The sequence below is a fragment of the Homalodisca vitripennis genome, chromosome 6 (genome assembly GCF_021130785.1).
Source record: "Homalodisca vitripennis isolate AUS2020 chromosome 6, UT_GWSS_2.1, whole genome shotgun sequence".
In the NCBI taxonomy this organism is placed as follows: Eukaryota; Metazoa; Arthropoda; class Insecta; order Hemiptera; family Cicadellidae; genus Homalodisca; species Homalodisca vitripennis.
The window spans coordinates 56,572,275-56,598,204 of record NC_060212.1 but is presented as its reverse complement, the minus strand read 5'-3'; the positions used below and the strand labels follow the sequence as shown (position 1 = coordinate 56,598,204).

General features: G+C 34.6%; 1 protein-coding gene across 1 annotated transcript in view; it reads right to left on the bottom strand.

Moving 5' to 3' along the window:
- The window catches only part of LOC124365386 (uncharacterized protein C05D11.1-like), a 48,793-nt gene that overhangs the window by 9,062 nt on the left and 13,801 nt on the right, over positions 1 to 25,930 (bottom strand). Inside the window, exons 4-12 of the mRNA XM_046821363.1 lie at positions 24,210 to 24,419; positions 22,703 to 22,825; positions 21,818 to 21,972; positions 19,231 to 19,330; positions 9,789 to 10,058; positions 6,915 to 7,169; positions 3,438 to 3,611; positions 1,680 to 1,916; positions 795 to 975 (exon numbers count right to left, since the gene is read on the bottom strand). Coding sequence (XP_046677319.1) covers positions 795 to 975; positions 1,680 to 1,916; positions 3,438 to 3,611; positions 6,915 to 7,169; positions 9,789 to 10,058; positions 19,231 to 19,330; positions 21,818 to 21,972; positions 22,703 to 22,825; positions 24,210 to 24,419 — 1,705 coding nt within the window. The remainder of the gene's footprint in view (positions 1 to 794; positions 976 to 1,679; positions 1,917 to 3,437; positions 3,612 to 6,914; positions 7,170 to 9,788; positions 10,059 to 19,230; positions 19,331 to 21,817; positions 21,973 to 22,702; positions 22,826 to 24,209; positions 24,420 to 25,930) is intronic.

Here is a 25,930-nt window from a genome sequence, read left to right as displayed (position 1 = left end):
TCACGGCTCTTGTTCGAGCGACAAAATAGCGGGCGGCCGGATGTTCATAGTCTCCCGCAGAGCCAAAGACGTCTACTGACGCGCGCTCAGTCTGCCTGTAGCCTTCCGTGAGGTTAGATGTTTATTCGCCCTTCCATTTTCGATCCGCGTATTTATCTTTTCAATTTTGATATTAATCAATATTTTTAATCAATGTACAGTGTAGTTTATGAATTATTATCGTGATGTAGGGCTTTATTGTCAAGTTTTTTTTTAGTGTCATTGCTTTTATTTAATTTTTATATATAAATTTTTACTATATTCTTTATATTTTCTTTAAATGAAAATTATTATATGCTTGTTTTTTGTAAAATATTACAATAATTGTGTTCAACTATTGTTAATTTTATATATGAACACATAGAATGTCAAAATTAAATTTTTTCAGTGAAATTTTGATTTTACCATTTTTTTTTTGCTGTAAATTAACAATAAAGAGTGAAAAAAAAAAAAATTTTTTAGTTTTTTTACCTCTTATGTTATAAGAATTATAAAACAAAATTGGTTTTGGTATGCGGGAATTTTTTTATTTTTAAGGTGGCTCTTAGGAGTAGTTTCGGTTATTTATTTGTGGCTCTCTAAGGGTTAAACAGTTGAGACAACTTATTCTCACCTTATAGACTGATTACTGTATAATGGTTCCATATCATGTAGTAGTAGAGTTGTATTTTAATATATCTATAAAATATTTACTCATAACAGTCAAGGAACCCAAGAAAAGTGTGTATACATTTTATTCTCTAATAAAAATGTACCGTTTGTGTAGATTACTCCTTTCATGAGGTCTCGCACCATAGTATTGCCTTTCCGCTTGACCTGGGCGACATCATTGACGATTTTGGTAGCAATGATTTTCAACCTCTCCACTGTCAGTTTGGTCTGGTACAGTAGCTCTCGTATCCACACTATACCTCGCTCATACTTATTTGGCTCCAACTGGAAAAAAATCCAAGGAACATGTATTCTAAAAATATGTCTATGTCTTAACATTTAAACATATTATAACTTATAAACATGGTAGTGTTTGAACTTAAAAATCTTTTATGACTTCTGAACTTCAATAATCATTCATTTAAGAGCTAGCTAGAGTGAGACGAGAATAACTTTTCTTACTATGTAAGACAACTGCTGACATTCAAAGATATTTTCATCCTTATTTTTGACCTTTTGAACTATGGAAGTAGTCTTCAAATCCTTTTTAGTTTTTCTTGTAAAGATTATTTTCTATGTATATTAAAATTGTGGAGTACAAAATAGTTTGAGATTTTTTTTCTGAATAACCGATAAAAATATCTTTTTTTATACAATGCATTTTGATACATATTAACAAGATGAATGAGACATATGTCATAATACTACTGTCAAAATTAAGGGACATGAACGTGCTTGAAGCATATCATTGTTCCTATGCATTTAAATGAGGATAGCTTGAAGTAGAGCTGCTCCTACTTATTGAATACCACTTTTATTCTCGCTCCATTCTGATCACTTTCAAATGAAATAGTATGCTTGAGTAAGTAGACAAACAATAATGTTTCACCGCCTTACTGCATTTTTTAGTATAAAAGATAAAGTAAACATAAAGACAGAGATAAAGATAAAGATAAAAGATCTTTATTGCATAAACGTTTGTACAGTACCTGCAACATGAGTGACGTAGTTTGACAGTAAGGGCCGCACTGGAAACGGCTAGTGGACTCAAGGCCGAGACGGGTAACTGCAGCAACTGTGTCAGCCTCCAGTTGAGCCACCACCTCTTCATGAGGTACCAGAACGTCTCCACGCTGTATTGGTGACTCCAACAGACTCTCAAACAGCAGCAACAGGTACGGCCGTAGCTGACTTGATACCTCTGTCGTGTCCATCAGCACAAACATCTGTAAATTGTAAATATCTTTTGATTTTGTGAGTTTCATTTCAAGGGCAGACTCAATAACAAATGTATAGTGCCTGGAGCCTGTAATCAAAATCAGAAAAGTAAGTTTTAAATTCCTTCGTCAGTAGTAGTTAAATGTACATTATGTAGTTGGGTAGTATCAACTACACAACACAATAGAAAAAGCACAGGAGTTTCACTGGCACACTTCTTGCAAGTTTCAAAGCGGTACCAAAATTGCCTTTCCTAATTTTCACGTTTTTACTAAAAACTTCCTCTTGGTGAAATAAATCTTTTTACAAACAATTTTTCACATTGATGTTCCAAAAAATGAGGTGAGAGGTGAGATCTACTGCAAATTAAAATTATTTCAAAATTTCAATAGACAGATTTAGTAAAAAAAAAACTTAGCAATACTTCTTGTTTGCTTAGCCATTATATTTCACAATGATATTTGGCAGCCTGGATATTCACTCTTAATTTCTGAAAGAAAATTCTTAACCTGGCATGTTTCAGGGTGTGAGACCTAATATAATTCACTGTTTTAACAACTAACAACTATGCAGCAATTAATTTTAAGAGATCATTTTATGTTGACTGCATCACACTGAGAAAACATGTATCTCAGGCTGTGATTCCTTACTGTAAAAGATGACTTTGTCAATTGCATGATTAATGTTTAAAGACAATATACTTTCTGATTTCTGATCACTTCAGGCAGATTTTACTATAAATTATCCTGTTTGAGAACAATACAATGGAATTCCATGGATTAATAACTTTTCCAGCATTTTGAATTGACTCCAAACATACCTAAGCTTTTTTAAGTGACTATAAGTTATTTCAGGATTGTTTGAAATGCCATTTAAAAAGAATATGCTTATGATGTTTTTCAAAATGAAATTGTGTGCAAAGCCACGGTTTGCTGCTAGTACTTTATATTCACTATGGTACTGAAAGAATAATTATTACCTTAGTTACAGAGAATGGGTTTTGCTAGCAGTCATCTTCGAATCACGAAGTGTTCCAAGTGCTTCCCAATCTACTTTTGTTTATCTGCTAGCAATATAAAAGTTTAATAATACTAATAAATATAAAAGTTACCTGAAATGCACGTATTTCATATTCCCTTTTCAGAAACATTCAAATTTATAATTAATTCAATTTAAAATTTCTTCTCATAAAATTGTTTTTATTTCTCATAAGTTAAAATTGCTTGGGATTCCTCGAAGGCCTTACTCCTGTGACGGTGGATTGCCTTTATACATTGGTGGTATACCATTTAAAAAGAATATGTTCATGGTGTCCTTATTTTTTTCAAAATGATATTGTGTGCAAAGTTGAAGGTAAACTGCTAGTAATTTATATAAATACAAGTTAAAAAATTTTAAAAATGATGAAAACTTATTATTTCTAGACCTAACAACAAAATACTATGAAAAATTGAAAACAAAAAAATTTGTTTGGAATAAACGTGTTAAGATAGTTATTAAAATGGAATAAAAAAGCATAAACTACTTACATAAACAAAATTAGTGTGTATGTGATCAAGCTGCATGTACACAGGGACCTGGCCAATATCAAACTTGGGATGAGGCGATGCTGAGCTTGTCGTGTAGGCCTGAATACGGTGGAACTGGATGGATTCAATACTTGGGATTTTCACTGATGTCAGCATTGACTGTGGCGGAGGAATCTAGGCATAAAAAAACTACTGTAAGACTGATGTCAAACTTGAGGTGTAGCAGTGGTGAGCTTGTCGTGTAGATCTGGATAAGGTAAAACTGAATGGAAAAACTGGAATCTAACATTTCAAAAATGTTAGATTAGAGTTGACAAAGTAAAGTCACATTTATATGAAGTTAAAACTTTATAATAAATTACTTGAAAAGTCATGGACAAGAAATATTGTAATATAAAACCATGCCAATATCAAGTCTACAATTTTATATATCCATCTCAAAGTAATTCCATATAGATGTGTACTATATAAGAATATACAGGGTGTTCTGAAAAAAGGTGCCCATAAGTCAGGGCGTGATTCCTCACATCAAAATAAGAAAAAAAGGTCTAATTAACATAGGTCCGAAAATGGTTAGTTACCAAGTTTATACAGGGTGAAAGATTTCGTCTGAATTTCAGTTCCCCTGCTGCAACGAAGCCCTACGGGTATTTGTTGGCTGTTAATTAAGATGTACAATTTAGCGTACTTTATGTAAAATGAACTGAAAAATTGAATAAAACCGTTTCCAGACCTGTAGCTACAGTAATTTTTAAGATATGTGACGAAATACGCGAAACTTGGTCCCGAAAAACAAGTTACATTTAGGTTTGAAGCAGATTTACTATGTTAAATGTACAATAAACACAAAATATTTTTTCACGGTACTTGTAGAAAATTTAATTTCGAGAGAGAAAGATGTAAAATAAGTCTATAATAGACAAACGCAAACTTTAAAAAATAATCCTTAATTACATACAAAACGCATGAAAAATAGACAAAATCTGTTAAGCTCTCTACAAATGTAATATTGAAATTAAAACAGCTGTTTTATTAAAATATTTGATTTGAGAAACAAAATAATTTCTATTTAAAACATTATGTTTTAACAATGTAACATTGTTTATAATAATTTAAATAAACATTACAAGCAGCTATTTTCCATTGCTCATTAAGTGCGTGTGTTGATCTGTACTTTAATACAAGTTAGTGCGAGTGCCGTTGAAGTTAATTTTTTGATAGCTAATAATATCTTATTCATCATGGCAGGTAATATGAATATTATGTACACTAATGGTGAAATGGCAGACATGCATTTAATGTACGGTCTTGCACATTGCAACAGTCCGTCAGGCTAGACGACTCTATCAGGAACATTTTCCTCATAGACAGTTACAGACTCATAAAATGTTTTCTTCCATTCATAGAAGGCTAAGCGAGACGGGAACCTTTAAATCTGGAAAAGTTGGTAGATCAGGACGGCCACGTACAACGTGTACAGCTGAATTGGAGGAGGGCGTGTTGGACGAAATAGAGAATCATCCTGGAAGAAGTACTAGAGAACTAGCCTTGGATTTTTGGTGTCAGTAATTCAATTGTCTGGAAGATTTTACACAAGCAGCAGTTGCATTCCTTATCACTATCAAAGGGTCCAGGCTCTTTTGCCTCGAGATTACTTTCCTCGTGTTCAGCTATGCCAATGGCTTATCCAAAGGTGCAGAAATCCACATTTTTTAAATTACATTATCTTTACTGATGAAGCAAAATTTTCAAGAATGGCTATTCTTAACACCCACAATACTCACATGTGGGCAATTGACAATCCACGTGCTATTTCAGAGAACCGTCACCAATATCAGTTTTCTATAAACGTATGGGCTGCTATTCTGGGTGATAAAAATTTTATTAGTTTTTTTACCTGATAACGCTCAATGGTGAAAATTATTTACATTTCTTGACGACTAATCTGAATGAGTTTACTCGAAGATGTGCCACTATACACACGCAAACAACATGTGGTATCATGCAGGATGGAGCTCCAGCTCATTACACATTACAAGTAAGAGAATTTTTAAATGAAGCATATCCAAACAGATGGATTGGTCGAGGAGCCCCAGTAGCATGGCCTGCAAGGTCACCTGACCTCAATCCTCTAGACTTTTTCTTATGGAGGACATTTTAAAGACGCTTGTCTACGACTCGCCTGTGGATACCATAGAAGAGTTGCGAATAAGGAATTGTTAACGGGATTCAAAGGATACGTGAGACACCTGGGATCTTCGAAAGAGTTCGGCAGTCTATGAGAAGACGGCTGGATGCTTGTATTTTGAATGAGGGGAAACATTTTGAACATCTACTGTGACGTGGTTAGTTTTTTAGGACAAGTGTAACTTTTTTGTTGAATGATAATTCAGATAACTTTTTTATGTAATGATAATGTATGATTGTTAAAAATATTTACTTGATAAGAAATAATAGTAACTCATTAATTTGTTTTAATAAAACAGCTGTTTTAATTTCAATATTACATTTGTAGAGAGCTTAACAGATTTTGTCTATTTTTTCATGCGTTTTGTATGTAATTAAGGATTATTTTTTTAAAGTTTGCGTTTGTCTATTATAGACTTATTTTACATCTTTCTCTTCGAAATTAAATTTTCTACAAGTACCGTGAAAAAATATTTTGTGTTTATTGTACATTTAACATAGTAAATCTGCTTCAAACCTAAATGTAACTTGTTTTCTTTCGGGACCAAGTTTCGCGTATTTCGTCACATATCTTAAAAATTACTGTAGCTACAGGTCTGGAAACGGTTTTATTCAATTTTTCAGTTCATTTTACATAAAGTACGCTAAATTGTACATCTTAATTAACAGCCAACAAATACCCGTAGGGCTTCGTTGCAGCAGGGAACTGAAATTCAGACGAAATCTTTCACCCTGTATAACTTGGTAACTAACCATTTTCGGACCTATGTTAATTAGACCTTTTTTTCTTATTTGATGTGAGGAATCACGCCCTGACTTAATGGGCACCTTTTTTCAGAACACCCTGTATAAACATGTGCCTGTACGTTTTTTATTTATTTATTTAACTGCCTTACAACAACAAGTTCAAATCAGTTTGTAAAGATATTATGAACTGATTTGCACTGAACAGGACAGAAGCCAAACTTGGGGTGGAGCAGTGCTAGACTAGTTGATTCCGAGGATCTTGATGGATTCAAAGCTGGGAATCTTCACTGATGTAATCACAGACTGCGGTTAGTCATAAGAGTATATATGTTAGTAGGACTCGGCTGGACTCAGAAGAAAAGTCATTTCAAATAACTCATTCATTTTTTAAATTTTTGCTAAAGAGAGCGTTTGAGCTGAGATACAATTTTACACATAACAAAACCTGACAGCTTATACAATAATCCTTGTTATCTTATAAGTAAATGCATGTGTCATTGAAGTCTGTTATGGCTACAAAGTTGATTAGATTATGGGACTGACCTCATTCTGCTGCATCGCATCTGTGAGCATCTTGTCTCTCTCCTGTAAACCCTCCAACCCCAGTTGTAGTCTCTGCTGCTCCACTCTCTCCTTTTCCTCACGTGCCATAGTCTGCTGCTCCTGCACACTGGGCACACCGCGCACCGTTACGCTCGGTCCGCGAATCAAATACTGTTCAATTAGCCCCGTCCAGAACGACTGATCCTCACTCTCCATCTTGTAAAGGTCTGCCACCTGGTTTAATCTCTGGTCTAGCTGCAACACCAAGTACAATATGGAGTTTACATTTATCGATATGTTACTTTACCATTACACTGAGAGGTAAAAACATTATCTGTTTTTAAAATACAATAAAAAGACATTTTTGTCCTGTATATGAGATGATGTGGTACTGAGCAATTTATATTATTAACTCCACCTGTTTAATAAAGGCATTTTTCATTTTGTTTTTTATTCAAGCACTATAGATTTTCTTTGAATTAAGAAAGATAGAATGTCAATATTACCACCTATGTCCAAGATTATTCATAAAATACTGTTAGTTGTGAAACAAATGACGAATTTTGTAAATCAAGCTGGATTACTGCCAAAACTACAGTCAAGCTTTAGGAAATATCACAGCGTTTGCATTTCTTAATCCAACCTACTAAGTGGCATGATCGATGCTAAAGATAAGGGTAGATATAATTGCTTTAAAACGTTAAATTATAACAAGTTACAGAAGTGTTAACGCAATAGGTGATTACCTGCAGTATGTCCTGAGGAATTGAGACGTAATCATTGAGAACGTTAGCTAGTTAGAAAATGACAAAGTTTATTCACTTTTTGGATTTTTTTAGATGTCAACATTTTTTAACCACAGATTCATTTGATATGGTCTCGGGTCTATCATTTGAAACGGTGGTTGCAACTATGTTGTTTCTGATATCCCTTCATTGAGAAAATCTTACAAAAAAATTAAGACAGAACCGATTTGTTAAATGAGTTACTTTATGATTTCAAATTGAGAACTATTTTTGATTAAATTTAGAGGAATATTAATAAAACTAAAACTAAAATCAACTATTCTTCCCCTCGAGCAGTTGACATCCACACATAGATGCAGCAGACATGTGACATTGCACAAAAATGAACAAAAAATACAAGCTGCAAGCGAAATATTATATACAAAAGCATGATAATTTTTTTATTATGCTACCTATGTTCAGTTTTGCATAAACAAAGAACAATGAAAACAACGTTTTAGCAATTGGTAATTTGTGTACTACCAATCAGTCCATGAAGAGTCGCAGCATACTTTCGGCAATTCATGAATATAAAATAGAAAGTACTAGCTGCAAGCAAATTATTATTTATAAAAGTACAATAGTTTGTTGATTAGGGTACCTATATACAGATATTTATACACAAAATACAACTATATCATGTTTTTGCGATTGGTAATTTGCTTAATCCCGATTGGTCAGCTGTTGTCTGCAAATAAACACAGAAGACTCGTAGCGATGTGCAAATGTAAATATAGAAAACAAATATAACAGAACTAAATTTTTGATATTGGTCTAATGGGTTTTAATGGAAATCAAAGTCAGGTTTTATATCATTGAAACGGTCTCTGAAAACATCATTGGATGAGACGAATACAATGGGACAAAATGTAGACCTTAGATGTACTGCAAGCAACAGTATTATTTACAAAAGTACAATAATTTGCCAATGAGAGTTTTAAGATGTTTGAAAACACAAAGTACGGTAAAACATGTTTGAGCAATTGGTAATTTATGTAGTGCCAATCAGCCGATTATAAAAGACATAACAGATCTCTGCAGATTCAAATGTCGAATCCCGTTGATTGATTCTTGAATCCAAAACTTTGTTGCAGGTTCAATGGATTCGAGATTTGGGTTTCGACATCAACATATAACTACTTGTAACATAAGATTCTCTTGGTCTGAGGAAGAACCCTATTGATTTTAGGATGAAAGTTCAAAGAGCATTTTGTCTGTCTTCCTATCCGTCAATCCAATAACTCTTGATAAGGAGATTATAGACACTTAAAAATTAGTATTGAAGTCATGACAGGTGGGACTTGCACCTTTGTACATCTTCTTATCCACAAACTTGGTGAGGTCAGCAGCCTTTTTAACGCCTTTATAAATGAAGAAATAGAGTTCTCTCCCAATGTTAAAACATATCCTATCACCATTACCACTAGGATCCGGTAACGTAACAAATGACACTCGAACAGATGTGCTACCTTGCATATTAGTGTAGCCTACACGATTAGGTCTAGAATACTCCGATAACGTAATTAATCTATAAATGCCTTCCCTAGTAACAAACTGAGTTTTTAACTCCTCTTTCCCACCACTATCAACATTCACCCCTATTTTACACAAACTAGTATAGTTTCCTCTTGGTCCAAAGAAGAAAAGTATGTCTGTATGTTTTTCTGCATATGCGATAACTCATTTGTTCTGTTCATATGTTCAGTTGAGTCCCTAATATTCCATTACATTGATGTATTATCTATTCTGGTAATGACTGAATGTCAGCAAGAATAACACTTTACCTGAGTAAAACTTTTCTCCTACTCCTTATTCTTAATTTCAATAATATACAACAGACACAAATTGTATTTACTTATTTATACATTTTATATTAAAAATAGAACCATTTATTAATTTCTATCCTGGTTAAATTATAACAGACCATACACTGGTATGACTAGTTTCTAATGTTTCTGTTGAAGAAAACCGTAAACAATGGACTGTTGTATCGATCTTAGTTTGAACTTTAATCGTAATATTGGTGTACTAACTGTAATGTTCTGAGAACTGTAGACAAACAGAGATAAGGAGCCAAAAAAGTACTTACGTCCTGCTTGGTGTTGCCGTACAACATATCACCAATGGCCATGAAGGCGATGCTATCGTGGGGACTATTTTCCAGGTGACTGAGACACTCCAGGCGATGGCGGTTTACGACGGTTGCCAGACGCCGCATATCCATAGGTTCCTTTCCACTTACAATAGCGTCCAACACTTCTGTCAGTCTACACCTTACAGAGTTCAATTTGTGCAGAGGCACATTCTCAAACTGCAGCATCAGCACCGACTCTGAGTTCTCGACTAGAGAGTAGGATACCTGCAAAACAATGATGTATTGTAAACCTCTACAGTCTACAAGCTGTTCTACAATGATCAATCACTCCATATACAAGTAAACCTGCCCAGAAACTCCCCCCAGAACCTAGAACATAATTGTTATGAGTATGTTCCCCATACGGTTTTGTCATTAACCCATTAATGTCCAAATTATTATTTTTTTGAATATTTTTCTTTTCTTCTAGTATTTAACCCTTTGGCCGCTGACGTCCTCATATGAGGACGTCGCTTTTGCGCTGAAAACCGCCGACGTCCTCAAACGAGGACGTTTCGTAATATCTTTATAAAATTGTTATTTAAAGATATAGGAAGGTCTAGTTTTGTTATTTTCCAATCCCAAAAGTCCAAATTAACTATATTTTAATGTTTATATGTTGGTACCACTGTTTCGCAATAGTCACGTGATTCAAATACATCATCTGTAGTCAGCTGTTACTCGTTGCGCGGGAACGTTGTGGTTACTATTGTTGTGTTGTGTTTCTGCTGACTGCTTTGTGCTTAATTGTTGTTTTATTCTTTATATTTGTTATTTATATATGTGTTTTGAATTGTTATTTATATATGTGTTTTGAAAATGAGTAGATTACCTAGTTCACCACTCAGTGAAAATACTACACGAAACTTATTTCAAAGTGATTTTTTCGAGTGATTCAGAATGTAACAACATTGAAAGCAGTTCCGATTCCGAAGAGCCTGTTGACGACACGGATTCCGATCCAACCTATGAACCTAATGCAAGTAGTACTTCTAGTATTGCAAATAGGGCTGTATTATCATCGGACTCAGAAAACGAATGTGATGTTGACGACCCTAGGCCTGGGCTGAGTAATCATACACAGGCACCAACTAGGCCTCGCCGTCCCGGCCGTCCGTCTCGCCGAAACCTCACCACTTCCCACTCAATTTCTAGTGATGACACTGATTCAGAATCAATTGATAGTGATAATGATGGTTGGGAGGATGTTGAAGAAAATAATGATCCTGGACATGCCCATAGCTTTACTTACCATGAATTACCTGGACCGAAACACTGCCCACCAAGAAACTCTTCCCCCATTGACTATTTTAATTTATTTTTCTCGTTTGCTTTTTTGAATTTACTTGCTACGCAAACGAATATTTATATGCACGATATTTTATCGACACTAACCGTGCTAGGCTATCTATCCACAGTAGATGTCGTAATTGGAGACCTGTGAGTTTCACAGAAATCAAAGCATTTATAGCAGCACTGTTGAATATGGGCCTAAACAGAAAACCAAATATTGAGATGTACTGGTCAATGAAAACTTCACAGGAAACACCATGGTTCAGGAAAATGTTTTCACGGATTAGATTTGAGACGGTTTTAAAATTTTTTTCACGTGGTAGACACCAGACACTTACCAAAACCAAAGGAACCTGGTTACGATCCTTGTGCACGCTTTAGCCCTTTGGTAGATCATGCTAATCGTATGTTTAGACATCATTACACCCCTAATAAACAATTATCAATAGATGAAAGTCTGATTGGAACTAAAAATCATACGCAGCTAATACAATACTTACCAAATAAGCACCACCATAAATGGGGGATCAAACTATGGATGATTTGTGATGCCGTTACCAAATATTGTTTAGGCTTTACATGCTACAAAGGAGCAAAAGGAAGTAATGATGGTTCTGATAAAAAAAAATGGACTTGCTTACAACGTTGTTGTGAAATTGTTAGAAAATGTGCAATTACTTGAATAAGGGGTTTCATGTTTTTTTTGACAATTTTTTTACATCAATACCACTTGCTAAGTTTTTATATTCAAAACTGACACACATTAACTGGAACTTTACGGTCAAATAGAAAAGGAATTTCCCCAACATATGACCACAAAATTTGAAGTTGGAGAAAAACGATACTGTCGTAAGGGTCCCATGCTTATGCTAGGTAGTCGACAAAACGCATCCTAGAAAAAACATGTTTTACTTTTGTCAACGGACAGTATGGCAATCGATGAACTGAAATCGAAAAAAAAAAAAAAAGGAAATAAAGTGTTTATAACTAGTAGGGCCTAAAATGATATGTCATTATAATGCGTTCATGGGTGGGGTTGATTCTGCCGACCAAATGTTATACTGCTATTTGGATGAACGGCGCACTCTACGCTATTGGAAAAAAGTAGCATTTCACATTTTTTCGAGGATGTTAGTAAACCTTTACATTCTTTACAAATTGAATACTGATAAGCCCTGTCTAGACTAGCGTTTAAAATGTCAATTATCGAAAGCCATAACTGAGGAATGGATTGGGGACCCCTGCACCGGTACAAGTTGCAGGTTTTGGAAATGAGCCTCTTACCACTTACCTGAAAATAAACAACGAAATTGTTCTGTATGCAGTGCCCAAAGTACAAGTTCCGGTGGAAAAAGAAAGAAAACTCGCCATGCTTGCAAACAATGCAATAAAGGAGTCCATCCTCTGTGCTTGACTAAGCACAGGTGCTAATAAGAGAAAAGTGTCATAAACATAAATTTTGTAAATAACAGTGTAAATATTTTAAGTTTTTAATTTTAAATACTACTAATACTGGGAAAGACTACTTATTTTTTGTGATTAAGTGAACTAATTGCCATAAACTGTCTAATATCTACAACATAGAACCTGCACTGCTTATGCCTCCATAAGGTAAGAATTTGTTATAAATAAAAATTGTCATGTTTTGGAAAAAAACCATTTTCTCTGTTATTTATCAATATATTTAATCGAAAATTTGTACAAGTATTCAATATAAAATTTACTTGAAAATAAAAATAAATGTTACAATACAAATATTTTTTTTTTAGTGATATTTTTGTTCAAACTCAAATTAGGTTTTAGTCATTTTTAAATATGCTAAAATATATAAATCTATAATAAAATATATCCAAGTGATGCGGTAGTTGTTTACAAACAAAACAAAACCAAAGTTATCGTTCTAGCTTCAAAAATATGGTTTTTTAGAACAATATATGTAGAGTACTAACAAAACGGCTATTTAGGCGGCAGCAGTCTTGGTAGTCAGACGCGCCGAGCGCCCAGCGGCCAAAGGGTTTAACTATCTATAGTACAAAGAGTGTAAATATAGATTATTTAATTTTTTTTATTATCTAATACTGAATGACATCATGTCGACAGTGGGCATGAATGGTAACATTACGGTATTGGCAGATATTGACTACTAAAGCCAACCGTGAGCGCACCCGGTAGGATGAAAACTATATTTACACACATTTTAGTTTACTATTCCTAATGGAAGGAATTTTAAATGAAAGAACATCTATGGAATAGCACTCTTATTTATGTATAAAACTACAACTACTGTACAAATTGGTTCATAAATAATACAAAAAGCACTTTTTTATGTGACATAAAATAATATTGAGTGGAATACTTTGTCACACAACACGTGACAGCCAACCTTACAAGTTTCACACATTTTTCTGGTCGCTTTGCCACAATGACCACATCTTTTTTGCGTATCAGAGGAAACTAAAAAGTGATTACCACTGAAGCGGACGTCTCGGATAACCCTTGTTACAGCTTTTGAACTTGGTCGTCCTGCTGCCGGTCTGATTGTTTTGTAGGTTGCCATGTAACTTTGGACTACATACCTTGTAAAAGAAAGGAAATCCAACTTCTCTTCCTTGCCTTTAGGGGTCATTCGATAAATAAGCCAAGCATTGTTCATCGATACACTGAGCATGTATGATATCATTGGCAATACCATTTTTTTGATCTGACATTGATGCGGTATGTGAATGTTTCATCCAAAACGATCTGTACAAGACAATACAGGCAGGTTGACCACATAAATATGTTTTTTATGTTCATATCGACTAACGCATCGCTTTGCCAAAGCTCAACTCCTCAATAGTAGATGCGATAAGTGAACACACAGTATGGTCATTGTATGACAAGCATGTTTTAGTTTTCTTGGTCAGATAAGTTGGTGGTAGGATGTGAGCATCGTTCTTCTGTTTATAACGGTTTTGGTTCTGAAGGGGAGCTTTCTTCCACACTGTCCAGCACGTACTGTACCAGTTCCCCTCGTGGCCTTCCCCTTTTCAAAAACCCCTCCAACAGACGGAACAAAGTAAAAAAATATTGTTGAAGAATAAACATACTTCCTGTCTTTGGGCATTCTGTTATGAAATCAATGACCACTGACCTCCAACACCTATTCCGGGACTGATGTTCCGGAACATTTGCATTGATTCGGCTCTTCCTTGAACGATGTAGCCTAGTCTGTTGTCGAAACCCCAAGCATTAATAATCCAAAGCAGATCGGTTTCCATGATATGCTGCTTTGCTCCATGTCCCTCTGTAGTAGGGCACCATGGATTCGTTCCCAACAGATAAGTAAATAATCACCTGGAAAAAATTGTTATGTCCACCGTTCATTTAGAGCATACCCCAAACTGGACTAATTTTCCCAAAGCGGTCTCCAACTTTCAAGTTGTGACTTGTTTTTATAAAAGTGGAAGTAGCTCATTATTTCCTCACAAAATCTATTCCTGCTAATAGCTTTTGAAACAGCATTTGTTATGTACATGTCAGCTAGTTCCCAATACATTCTTATTCTTGACCACGACGCTATATCCGGACAGAAAAATAATCCCAAAAAATAATCTAAATTCTTCTTTTGTCGTAGTAAAACATCTTTTCCTTTCTCAACTGCAAATTCAGATTGTAAATTCGACTATGAAGTCAAGAACTTTCTTCATAGAAAAAAAACACAATATATCAACAGGAGTAAAGTCTTGTTGTAGGTATCTGGAACGTTCGAACTCTACCCGTGATTTTGTTTGGTATGTCTTTTCTTTTCCCATTCCTGGTTGGCTTTGGGATTTTGACGCTGTCTTGTTGAGTGTGATGCTTTTTAATTTTCCTATTCTTTGTTTTAAACCTATCATCAACTTTCCTCATTTTTACAACCCTGCAATAACGTGGCTTACAGCCATGTTCTACTGAGAACATTATTTGACGTTCGGTTTGGCAAAGTTTTCATGCTTATTTTTGAAGGTAAATCCTCTCGTATGCCATCTCTCTGCTTGTTTTTGTAGCATTACAGGTATGTCCATTCTTTGTGAAAACTTTAGTTGTGTAACTATTTTTCTGAACTCAAAAAACAAAGCAGATGGAGTTTGTTTCTGGTGTACCTGGTAAATTAATATCTTTCATCGTATGTTGTCAGAGTTGTCTCCAAACCTTAAAGTTTTCAATTTCATTTCGGTTATCTTCTCACACCACCTAGCTCGCCCTTAGGCCCCTTAGCAGTTTGCCGGAAAGTTTAATATTATGTTTCCCTAAGGGTCCTCAACCGTCACTATCTCCAACCGCTCTGCAGCAACGTTGACTGGAGGCTCCATGAATATGTAGCCATACAACGTCAGTTGTGTCTTCTAACAAAGGAAGTTATTTTGTTTCTATGGTCACCTAAAAACGAAAAAACATTGATCTAATGACATATACCAACCCGAACCCTTCTGCGCTCAACTGTCAACATTTGTCTACAGTCAATGTATACGTCACACAAGACCTTTGTTATAAATTTAAGTTATACCTATCAACTGAATATTACTCATAAATTAGCTCTTTATCTAACTTTATAAGGTAGTTTCTGGATCAAAATGTAAAAGAAGTGTTACAACTACTTACGAATTGAAACAACGACATTGTGTGCAATGTGTAGAGGAACATAACCTCAAACCTGGCTCTCACAGTATCGATCTACTACTACCGCGTTTCAGCTGTCACGGCATGGCAGGGATGCTAACCTAACCAAAAACATACCAACAGCCGGGCTGAACCGACTAGGCTGTTTTTACGATAGTTAAAGTAACTAAGTCGACAAATGTCGACAGTGGGGTCGTAAAAGGGTTAATTCTGCTTACATGGTGACAGTTAAACAAACTAAATTCTGTACTATCTCTAGGTTAGTTGTTAAGGCATGTTTTGAACTGTTTTTCACTCCCACCTTTATTATGGCCACCCTGTCTCTGGGGAAATTCTTACTTGCTTCTTGTTTTTTAATATTACTTTAGGGATTCATGTAGACCTTTCTTAATAAAGATGGTATACTTACACTTCCTTGTATTTTTATCTACAGTATTTAATGGTTGAATAAGGAAGATTTGGATGAATTTTAGTTGAAAAACCTCTGCTCATGACTGAGATACAAGGTAACCTTGATCTCGTAGATTTAGGATTTGCTAGGCTATAACCAAAACCCAACATATGTAACTGATATTGGTATAAAATTGTTTCAACACGATTACGCAAACACAACAATATTTCATTAGGTTGTAGAAATATTAGAAATAACAAGTTTTAACATCTTCCAACACGCGGCTAAAGCCTATAGACTCTGAAACTGGCCGATGCTTTAAACGCGGATAACGTCTACAAACGCAAAAACTTTACTTTGGATTGGCGAAGAATTAGTTGTTAAAAACTTCCGTAAGAGAGCAGTCGTGTTCCTGTGTCGATTGCGGGACTAGACAAAACGGTTTGTCACCGTTGGTGGACTTTGTAACGGTATCTACTCTGTTTTAAACTAATCACCGCCATTTTTTTGTATGGCCTGTGACGCGGCATACACCTACAACGCTTTTCGTTTCATTCAGCTGATTTAAACTACGTGTGTGTGGTCGTATGTTTGGTTATATTGTAAACAAAGTGTTTGAATCAGTACCGTTGTTTATTCTTATAGTGTTTAGTTTGGTTTTTACTAACATTTAGTATAATTTTTTGTTATAATGGCTAATCCAGAATGAACCAAGTTTTGACGAATGAGCGCAATGTTTGGTATATTATGTGTAATATATTTTTTCAATTATTGTTTTGTTATTTTATACCAGTTTCACCCATACAATCCATTTTATTATATTCTAAATAAATAAGGTTTATAAGTACAATTATTTGTTTCATTTCCCCCTTGTAGGGCTATCGTATAATAAGTTTTGTGTGAATTTCATATTATTACATTTCAGAACTTATACCTGAACTTATTTATTTTATGTACTAATTAATATAGAAACTTCAGTATCAATTTACCTTTAGTAAATACACCTATAAATGTAATGCAATCTGTCAAATATAATCCTATGTACATTAATCCTGCAATGCAGTTTATTTCAAAATTTCAAATGTTTTCGTGCGTTGAATAAAATTCTCAAAAATATGTAATATTACATGTTTATTTAATTTTTCTTATGAGGTAATACCAAGGAATATGAAACAAAAATTAACATTTGTGAAATTAAACAAAAAAATAATTTTTTAATGTCAAAGCGTTTGACAGTAATTTATATTAGCGCTTTAAGGGTATAAAATGTTAATTTAATGAGACTGAAGCAAAATTCCCTTCTACTGCTGTTGAAGAATGTTATCTACAGTAGTGACACTTATTATTTTAATTTTAATTTAGTTTTAAGAGTTTGCTTAAAACTTTTCACTGTACCTAATTGATTGTATGTAATGTTTTTAGCTTAGGCATATATAGGAAGCCTATTATGTGATTTAGAAAACTAAGGCTTTGTCATCTTAAATTTACTAGCCACCTTCAGCTAACCTTTTACAATTTCCACAACAAAAATTCTAGTAGTCTTTTCAATTCCTTGATTCTGTATCTCTATCTTCTCTTCCCACAGGGCACAATGCACCTTCACTAATTGAAGAGAACGTGAAGGCTAACATGTGGTACTTGAGCTGCCATTAATTCCACTTAATTTGTGGCTGATTCCTTGCTTCCTGCAGTCCCACTATGCATTTTTCCAATCTATTATAATATAATAATATAATATAAAGCCCAATCTAACCTCCGGATAAATATTAAAATAAAAAATAATAAAAAAAATAAATAAAATAAAAAAAATAAAAATTTAATAATTAATAAAAAAAAAAATATAAACACTTAAAATAAAAAAATAAAATAAAAAATCAAGTAAATATAAAAAAAAAAAAAAAAAAATTAAAAAAAATAAAAAAAATAATAAAAAAAATAAATAAAAAATAAAGTAAAATTATAAATAAATAAAAAAAAAAAAATAAAAAAAAAGCTATCTTAAAAATTAATTATAAAAATAAAAAGCGCCAATTAAAAAAAAAAATAAAAATAATATAATTATATATAAAAAATTAAATAAAATAATAAATAATAAAAAATAAAAAAAAATAAAATTAATTAAATTAACTAAATAAATTAAGAATAATTTTAAATATATAAATCGATACGATAATCTATCCAATTATAATACCAACCATGACTGATTTCTCTTTTTTTTAGACACTTGGAAACTAAGCAAATATATTTTTATAAAATCATTTATGTAACAAATCAAAAACCCAATCTAAAATCTTTTAACGAGGTTCAGTCGTGTAACACTAGAAACAAAAACACTATAATATTACCTCATCACTCCAGAAAAAATGTATAAAAACCAACAAATATGGTGATATAAAATGCTTAAACTATATTCTCAAAGTAATAACAGAAGTAAATTATTTACAATTCTTTAACTAGTCTTAAAAGATTTTTGTTGCAGCATGCATTTTACTCACTTGATGAATTTTATTCATTAGGACCATCAGCATGGAAATAATAAAATAACATATGCATGCATTTTTTTACTTTTAGGTGTTCTTTTAGTACTTATAGTGTACCCTAAAGATAGGAGGTGTAGTTAATTGATCAACATTGATGGGCATACTATTAACATAATGTTATAATAGTTATGATTTGCTTGACACTGTTGTACAGTGATACAAAAAAAAGGATTTTGGTGATTGACTGATTTAAGTATCTTCATGTGAAGTTCTTCAATTTAGACGCATAATGAAGTGAGAATCATGAAATATTGTGGCCTTCTTACTCTATATGTGCTAGTAAACATTAAGGACACTATAAACACAAATGTTTTGGCTTTGTTGAAATAAGCAATAGTAAATATTTACTATACTGTGATATCCCCCTTCCCACCAGTTCTGATGAATGCATCAATTATGACACATCGGTTGAATAATACATGTATTACGTTTAAGTATTACCAGCAAAAAATTTCATTTAATTAATTTGCCAGTTTTATATCAAAATGTAAAGAAAAACATGACATGGTGTTTAATAATGTTGAAAACATACCTTGCTACAATAGGGATCTGAGACCTCGACAAACTCCTTGGGTAGAGGACTGACAGATGTATCTGTCAGATACTTCATCAGTACAGAACATGCGGCTAACCTGCAACATCACAGATACCTTAAGATAAACATCACAGATACTACACCATCTCCCTAAGCAGAGGACTAACAAATGTATCCATGGGACACTTCACCAGTACAAAACTTGCCATTAACCTGCAACACCTCGTTACAATATGGTCAGACAAAACTCCTCGAAGGTCTAATAAATATGTCCTTCATATACCTTATTACTACAGAATTTGCTGCAAATCTGCAACATTACAGACACCTTGCTACAAAACGGATCTACGAGCACAACTCCTTGGTCAGCGGACTAGCAGATGCATCTGTCAGATATTTCACCAGCACAGAACATGCAATCATCCTGCAACACTATGGATATTTATTTCCCAATTTGTGTCTAATTCTCAAGACGGGTATTTTTTATTATTCTTATATATACTTTTAAAAGCAATGTGTGTGCATAAGACCACACAATACAAGTTAAAACTTTGTATCATAAAAAATCAAATGTGAGTTATTTTTTACATTAAGATATGATATAGATCCAATTACAAACTTTATAATTCTCTATGTACTTTTTTTTCATAAACAAATGAGTGAAAGAAATTCCAAGAGTACTAGTTATAGGTCTGATCACGGGACATGGTCACCTGAGAAAGCACCTTCACAGAGTTGGCATCCTTCAGAAGGATCCGCTCTGTAGAATGTGTGATGAGCAGGATGAAACTGCCGAACACTTGCTCTTTGATTGTCCTACAATAGCAAGGGAGCGGTATGCCATCTTTGGTAGTTTGGACAAGGGTGGTGAATTTCCCAAGGAGGACCTGATAGGTTGTTTTCGGCAGTTTGTGGAACTGCTGAAATAGACTGGTAGGCCTCATGGTGTGCTTCCAGGGTGCGCAAAAAGCCCTTGAGGCTTAAGTGCATGGCAATAGGCCGCCCCACAGAAAAAGAAGAAACAAATGCAACAGTTTCATATATCTAGGAGAATGGGTTAAACATTTTCTTTATCACAACTCTGATATTGCCTTTTACAATAAAAAAATCAATTATTATGCCAACATAAACACGATTACAAACCACCAACTGCACTTACTCCAACAACAGGTGCAGAATTACAGAACAAAAGTAACATAAGACAGACAGAATAGCAGAGAATCCAGGTATACAAACCACCAACTGCACTTACTCCAACAACAGGTGCAGAATCACAGAACAAAAGTAACACCAGACAGACAGAATAGCAGAGAATCCAGGTATACAAACCACCAACTGCACTTACTCCAACAACAGGTGCAGAATCACAGAACAAAAGTAACACCAGACAGACAGAATAGCAGAGAATCCAGGTATACAAACCACCAACTGCACTTACTCCAACAACAGGTGCAGAATTGCAGAACAAAATTAACATCAGACAGACAGAATAGCAGAGAATCCAGGTATACAAACCACCAACTGCACTTACTCCAACAACAGGTGCAGAATGTCAGAAAACGAGTAACAGCAAACAGATGATAATGATATAAAAAACTGAAATTGGTTAAAATACATGTAAATTTTTCTTTTAAAGCTAAGGGTTTGATGTAATCTTAAAATTTTCAGTGGTGTAAATTGATTTATCTCTGTTCCAGATGTTTAGTCGTCTTTGTAAGGTCTTGGAATCACAATTTTTTGGATTGTGGAAGGTTTTGTGGAAGCATGTATAATAGTCTTGCTCAAATAGAGGAAGGTTTGTTTCTTGGAGAAAAGTATAGTTCTGAGCATTGGTAAGAAGTCATTGCCATATCGCGAGTGATGGTCATGGATAGTCTTCATTCTAGGCAAGTTTCCTTGTGGGACGACTGATGACTTCAATAATATAGATAGATACTACTGTGAGCATGCCAAGTGTCTTAAAGGCCTCTTGACAGCTGTCTCGAGGTTTAAAGCCGGCCAGGATCTGCGCAGCATGCTTTTGTGTAACAAGGACTCTTTCAAGACTATCAACTGAAGAACTTCCCCAGAGGATTATCCCATAACAAATATAGGATCCAAAGAGGGCATAATATGCCATTTTTGTTGCTGTAATAAACAAAACTTATCAATTATTATGTCATCAAATATCAGAACACAATTAACAGTGGACAGAAATCCAGTCATATACCACTATGAATGGTATATCCCTAACAACCACTTAGTAAATATATTAAGATTTTTGTCAATGAAAATGTGCATTTGCCGTCATGATTGTAGCTTCATTTCAATCATAAAACAATAAATTGATGTGTTTATACAAAACACATTCATTGTCGTCATAGTGAAAAAATTTACTCAAACAATTACCATTATATGCATATTTAAAATTTCCAATTGAACTTGTAAATAAAGTAACATTTTGTTGGAAATAGCCCAGCGTGCCACAGCCAAGCAAACTTTTAGGTAGGATATTGAAACCCTGTCATAAATCTGATCCCAGTTCATGTAACTAAATTCTACACTTCAAATTGCAACATTAAGAAAAAATATATTTTTTACCCACTTGTAGAGATCAGTGACAGCAGAAGGGCCACGCCAGCCGACGTACACCATTCCGTTATCTTCTTCATCACAAGGGAACTTGATCTCAATGTCAGACGACTCTGTGAGGGGGGGAACGGGATCCTGCCACGGCCTCTGGAATGCTCCTCTTGGACCCTAAACATAAGAGTACAAACTTGATTAAATCGTTCAGCTTTGCTTGTGCTTTATGTTACAAATATCAATGTCAAATGTCTGAAATCCTACTAGTCTTTCAAACCATCCATCATCAATAACAAACTTTAAACGAAGAACTGATTCAAGCTGTTTGAGAACAACAGTCAGGTTTTATGAACATTTTGAATGGCAGTCCGTTGCTGCACTTTTTAAGTTTTATGTGCGTGTTTATGTATTACATTTTTCTACATGACGAAGAGTGTAGATTTCAATCCTCGATCTCTAGTGTTATAGTTTACCTATATCATCCATCTGTTAACGCTCAACGCTCACACATATACAAATCAAAATAGACCAAATACATAACAGTCACACAAATGTTCCTCTATTATCATAAAACTTTAACTCAAGAATTTCGTACTAACTTATTTTACTCTCTAATTAAATTTATCAATTAATAAGTAAATAAGAAATAACGTCATTCGTAATTTGTAGCTCTAAATTATTATTTATAGTAATCTTCTACCTTCTACCACACATATAATTATTTCATGACAGCCAAACTCTATAGATAACCTTTCTTGAGATTGTAGTGACATCAGTTTTGTTAGTGAGGAAGATCTTGTCACCTTTAAGTGTAAAATATTGTTGGTGATATACAGAACAATTTATAAAATGTTATCTTGTAAAACTTACACATTAGATAAGTCTACTGGTTTGAGTAACTTACTTTTGAAGCTATTTTCTGCTCGAAAGGCTCCAAAGTCTTGAAGAGATCTTCAGGTTTAACTTGGCCAGTTATGATGAGAGTCAGGTTTTCAGGCCTGTAAAAGGCTTTGTGGTATGCTCGTACCTAAATAGGCAGAGGAAACAAAATTATTCTATCGCTATTTATAAGTCTTAATATTTTAATTTCTCATTTTCATACCAGTTGATTACAAAATATATTTCTGAGGAAATGTATACCTAGTCCACCTTACTCTCCAAGTAGTACAGGAAACTACTGAGTTGGAGAAAAGAAAGAGATTGGGACCAAGAAGATTCTGCGAGAGTAGGACAATGGGTGAATTAGATAACGATTTAATAGAACATTCGGAGCACAGATAGAGTCCCGAAAGAGGGTTATGAGAGTGGTCAGAAAAGAAGTGGCCATGAATGAATGAATCCAGCAGAAAACCAAGGTACAGAAATAAAGAGCTTTGGTGAAAGGAGGCTGACTTTGAGATAGGAACTAGGCCAAAATTAGAAACGTTCTCCATTTAGTGTCATAAATGAATGCCACAAGGAACAGAAAAGAAGAATGAATTGAAAGTACCGAAGTTGACAAGAACAAAAGAGCTGAACACCCAACATCGAAACTGCTTGTGACAAAAAGTATATAAAAAATATCCCAAAATAATTCTGAACTCAGTGAAATTGGGACTTAACACATAAACATAAGGAGAATTAACACCATAAGAAACAGAGGATACTGGAGGCAAAAGTACCATAGAAGCTGGTGAAGAACCCACACTGAAAGAAGTAGGGTTGTAAGCACTCATCAAGGAGATTATCTGTGCATAGCAGAGAGGTTCCTGGGCAAGAGAGGGGGTGTTAATGTTACCAGGGATTAAAAGAACAGGGGAAAGGATGTGTCTGTTATAAGAATAAGTAGACTAGGAGGACAACTGTCTCGGAAGGTTTGTTTATCATAAGATTTTAGAATTTTTAATTTTCTGAATACATTAATTAAATTAGTATAAATAGCAATAGCCGAATTTAATTTCAATAAATATTGAATCACAAAAAGTACTTGCTCCGCCGGGACTCGAACCCGGATCTCTCACTTGCCGGGTGAATGTGCTACCATTACACCAAAAAGCCCTTACTTTTTACGATTCAATTATTTTGTATTTGGCCGTATCTGTCACATATGTGTTCAAATAACCAAACTAACAAATGATCGGAAGACCAAATACCTATCAAACGACTTTTATTTACATTAATTAAATTTGTATGAATATCAATAGCCGAATTTAATTTCAATAAACACTGAATCACAAAAAGTACCGGGTTCAAGTCTCAGCGGAGCAAGTACTTTTGAGAACTTTGTAAAAAAGTCATAAATTGGCGACTTTAATAAAAAATATTCACATTCACTTCGTATTATTGCCTAAGTGACATTCTTACCATCATTTACCTTGTTACAATGACTATAAGTTCAATTGTTCTTAATTGAATCATTAAATTTAGCACACCTTCTGGTTGTCAACAGACTCTCGGAGGTTCTTCATTATCCCACCAGTCTCAGACTTGTAACCACAGCAACCCGGATATATAGTGCGCAGTAGCTGCAGGTAGACACGAGACTCCCCAGTGTTTTCTCGGCCCTGCATCTCGCAGTAGACCACTCCTGCATCCTCCCCGTCCCCCGTCACATGATGCACCTCAGTCGTGAACCCTGAATCCTACACAATACAGTCAAGATTAGATAAAAAAGAGATACCTCACTGTTTTCTCTGCACTGTTTGCTCTGTAGACTACTCCCATACCTGTCCTCCGTGCACCTCTGTCGTGAACCCTGAATCCTACACAATACAGTCAAGATTAGATAAAACAGAGATGCCTCACTGTTTTCTCTGTAGACTACTCCTACACCTGTCCTCCGTGCACCTCTGTCATGAACCCTGAATCCTACACAATACAGTCAAGATTAGATAAAAAAGAGATGCCTCACTGTTTTCTCTGTAGACTACTCCCATACCTGTCCTCCGTGCACCTCTGTCGTAAATCCTGAATCCTATACAAAACAGTCAAGATTAGATAAAAAAGAGATGCCTCACTGTTTTTTCTGTAGACTACTCCCACACCTGTCCTCTGTGCACCTCTGTCGTAAATCCTGAATCCTACACAATACAGTCAAGATTAGATAAAAAAGAGATGCCTCACTGTTTTCTCTGCACTGTTTGCTCTGTAGACTACTCCCATACCTGTCCTCCGTGCACCTCTGTCGTAAATCCTGAATCCTATACAATACAGTCAACATTAGATATAAAAGAGATGCCTCACTGTTTTCTCTGTAGACTACTCCCACACCTGTCCTCTGTGCACCTCTGTCGTAAATCCTGAATCCTACACAATACAGTCAAGATTAGATAAAAAAGAGATGCCTCACTGTTTTCTCTGCACTGTTTGCTCTGTAGACTACTCACATACCTGTCCTCTGTGCACCTCTGTCGTAAATCCTGAATCCTACACAATACAGTCAAGATTAGATAAAAAAGAGATGCCTCACTGTTTTCTCTGCACTGTTTGCTCTGTAGACTACTCCCACACCTGTCCTCCGTGCACCTCTGTCGTGAACCCTGAATCCTACACAATACAGTCAAGATTAGATAAAAAAGAAATGCCTCACTGTTTTCTCTGCACTGTTTGCTCTGTAGACTACTCCCACACCTGTCCTCCGTGCACCTCTGTCGTGAACCCTGAATCCTACACAATACAGTCAAGATTAGATAAAAAAGAGATGCCTCACTGTTTTCTCTGCACTGTTTGCTCTGTAGACTACTCCCACACCTGTCCTCCGTGCACCTCTGTCGTGAACCCTGAATCCTACACATAATTCAGTCAATGTTATAAACATCTATACTACATTAGAATTTAAACCAGATATTGAATATAACTTATATCACTAAAATAAAATATGAATTAAACATACAAAACTTATTTGAAAAATACAAATTTCAAAAATAAGCACTAAACATAAATTATAGCAAACAGTAAAATTACATTTCTCATAATAATTTAAAACTTGTCGTTCTGTTAAGAACTCATATACACTGTAGAAAAACCTTTTCCAGCAAATAGCCCTTCATGTTTTACTTAAAAAGTTCAAGAAATCTCTTATCTGACATCATAATGAAAATTATTATAACAGACATATTCCTGCATATTCAAGTAATTTTTCAAAGCCTTCTGT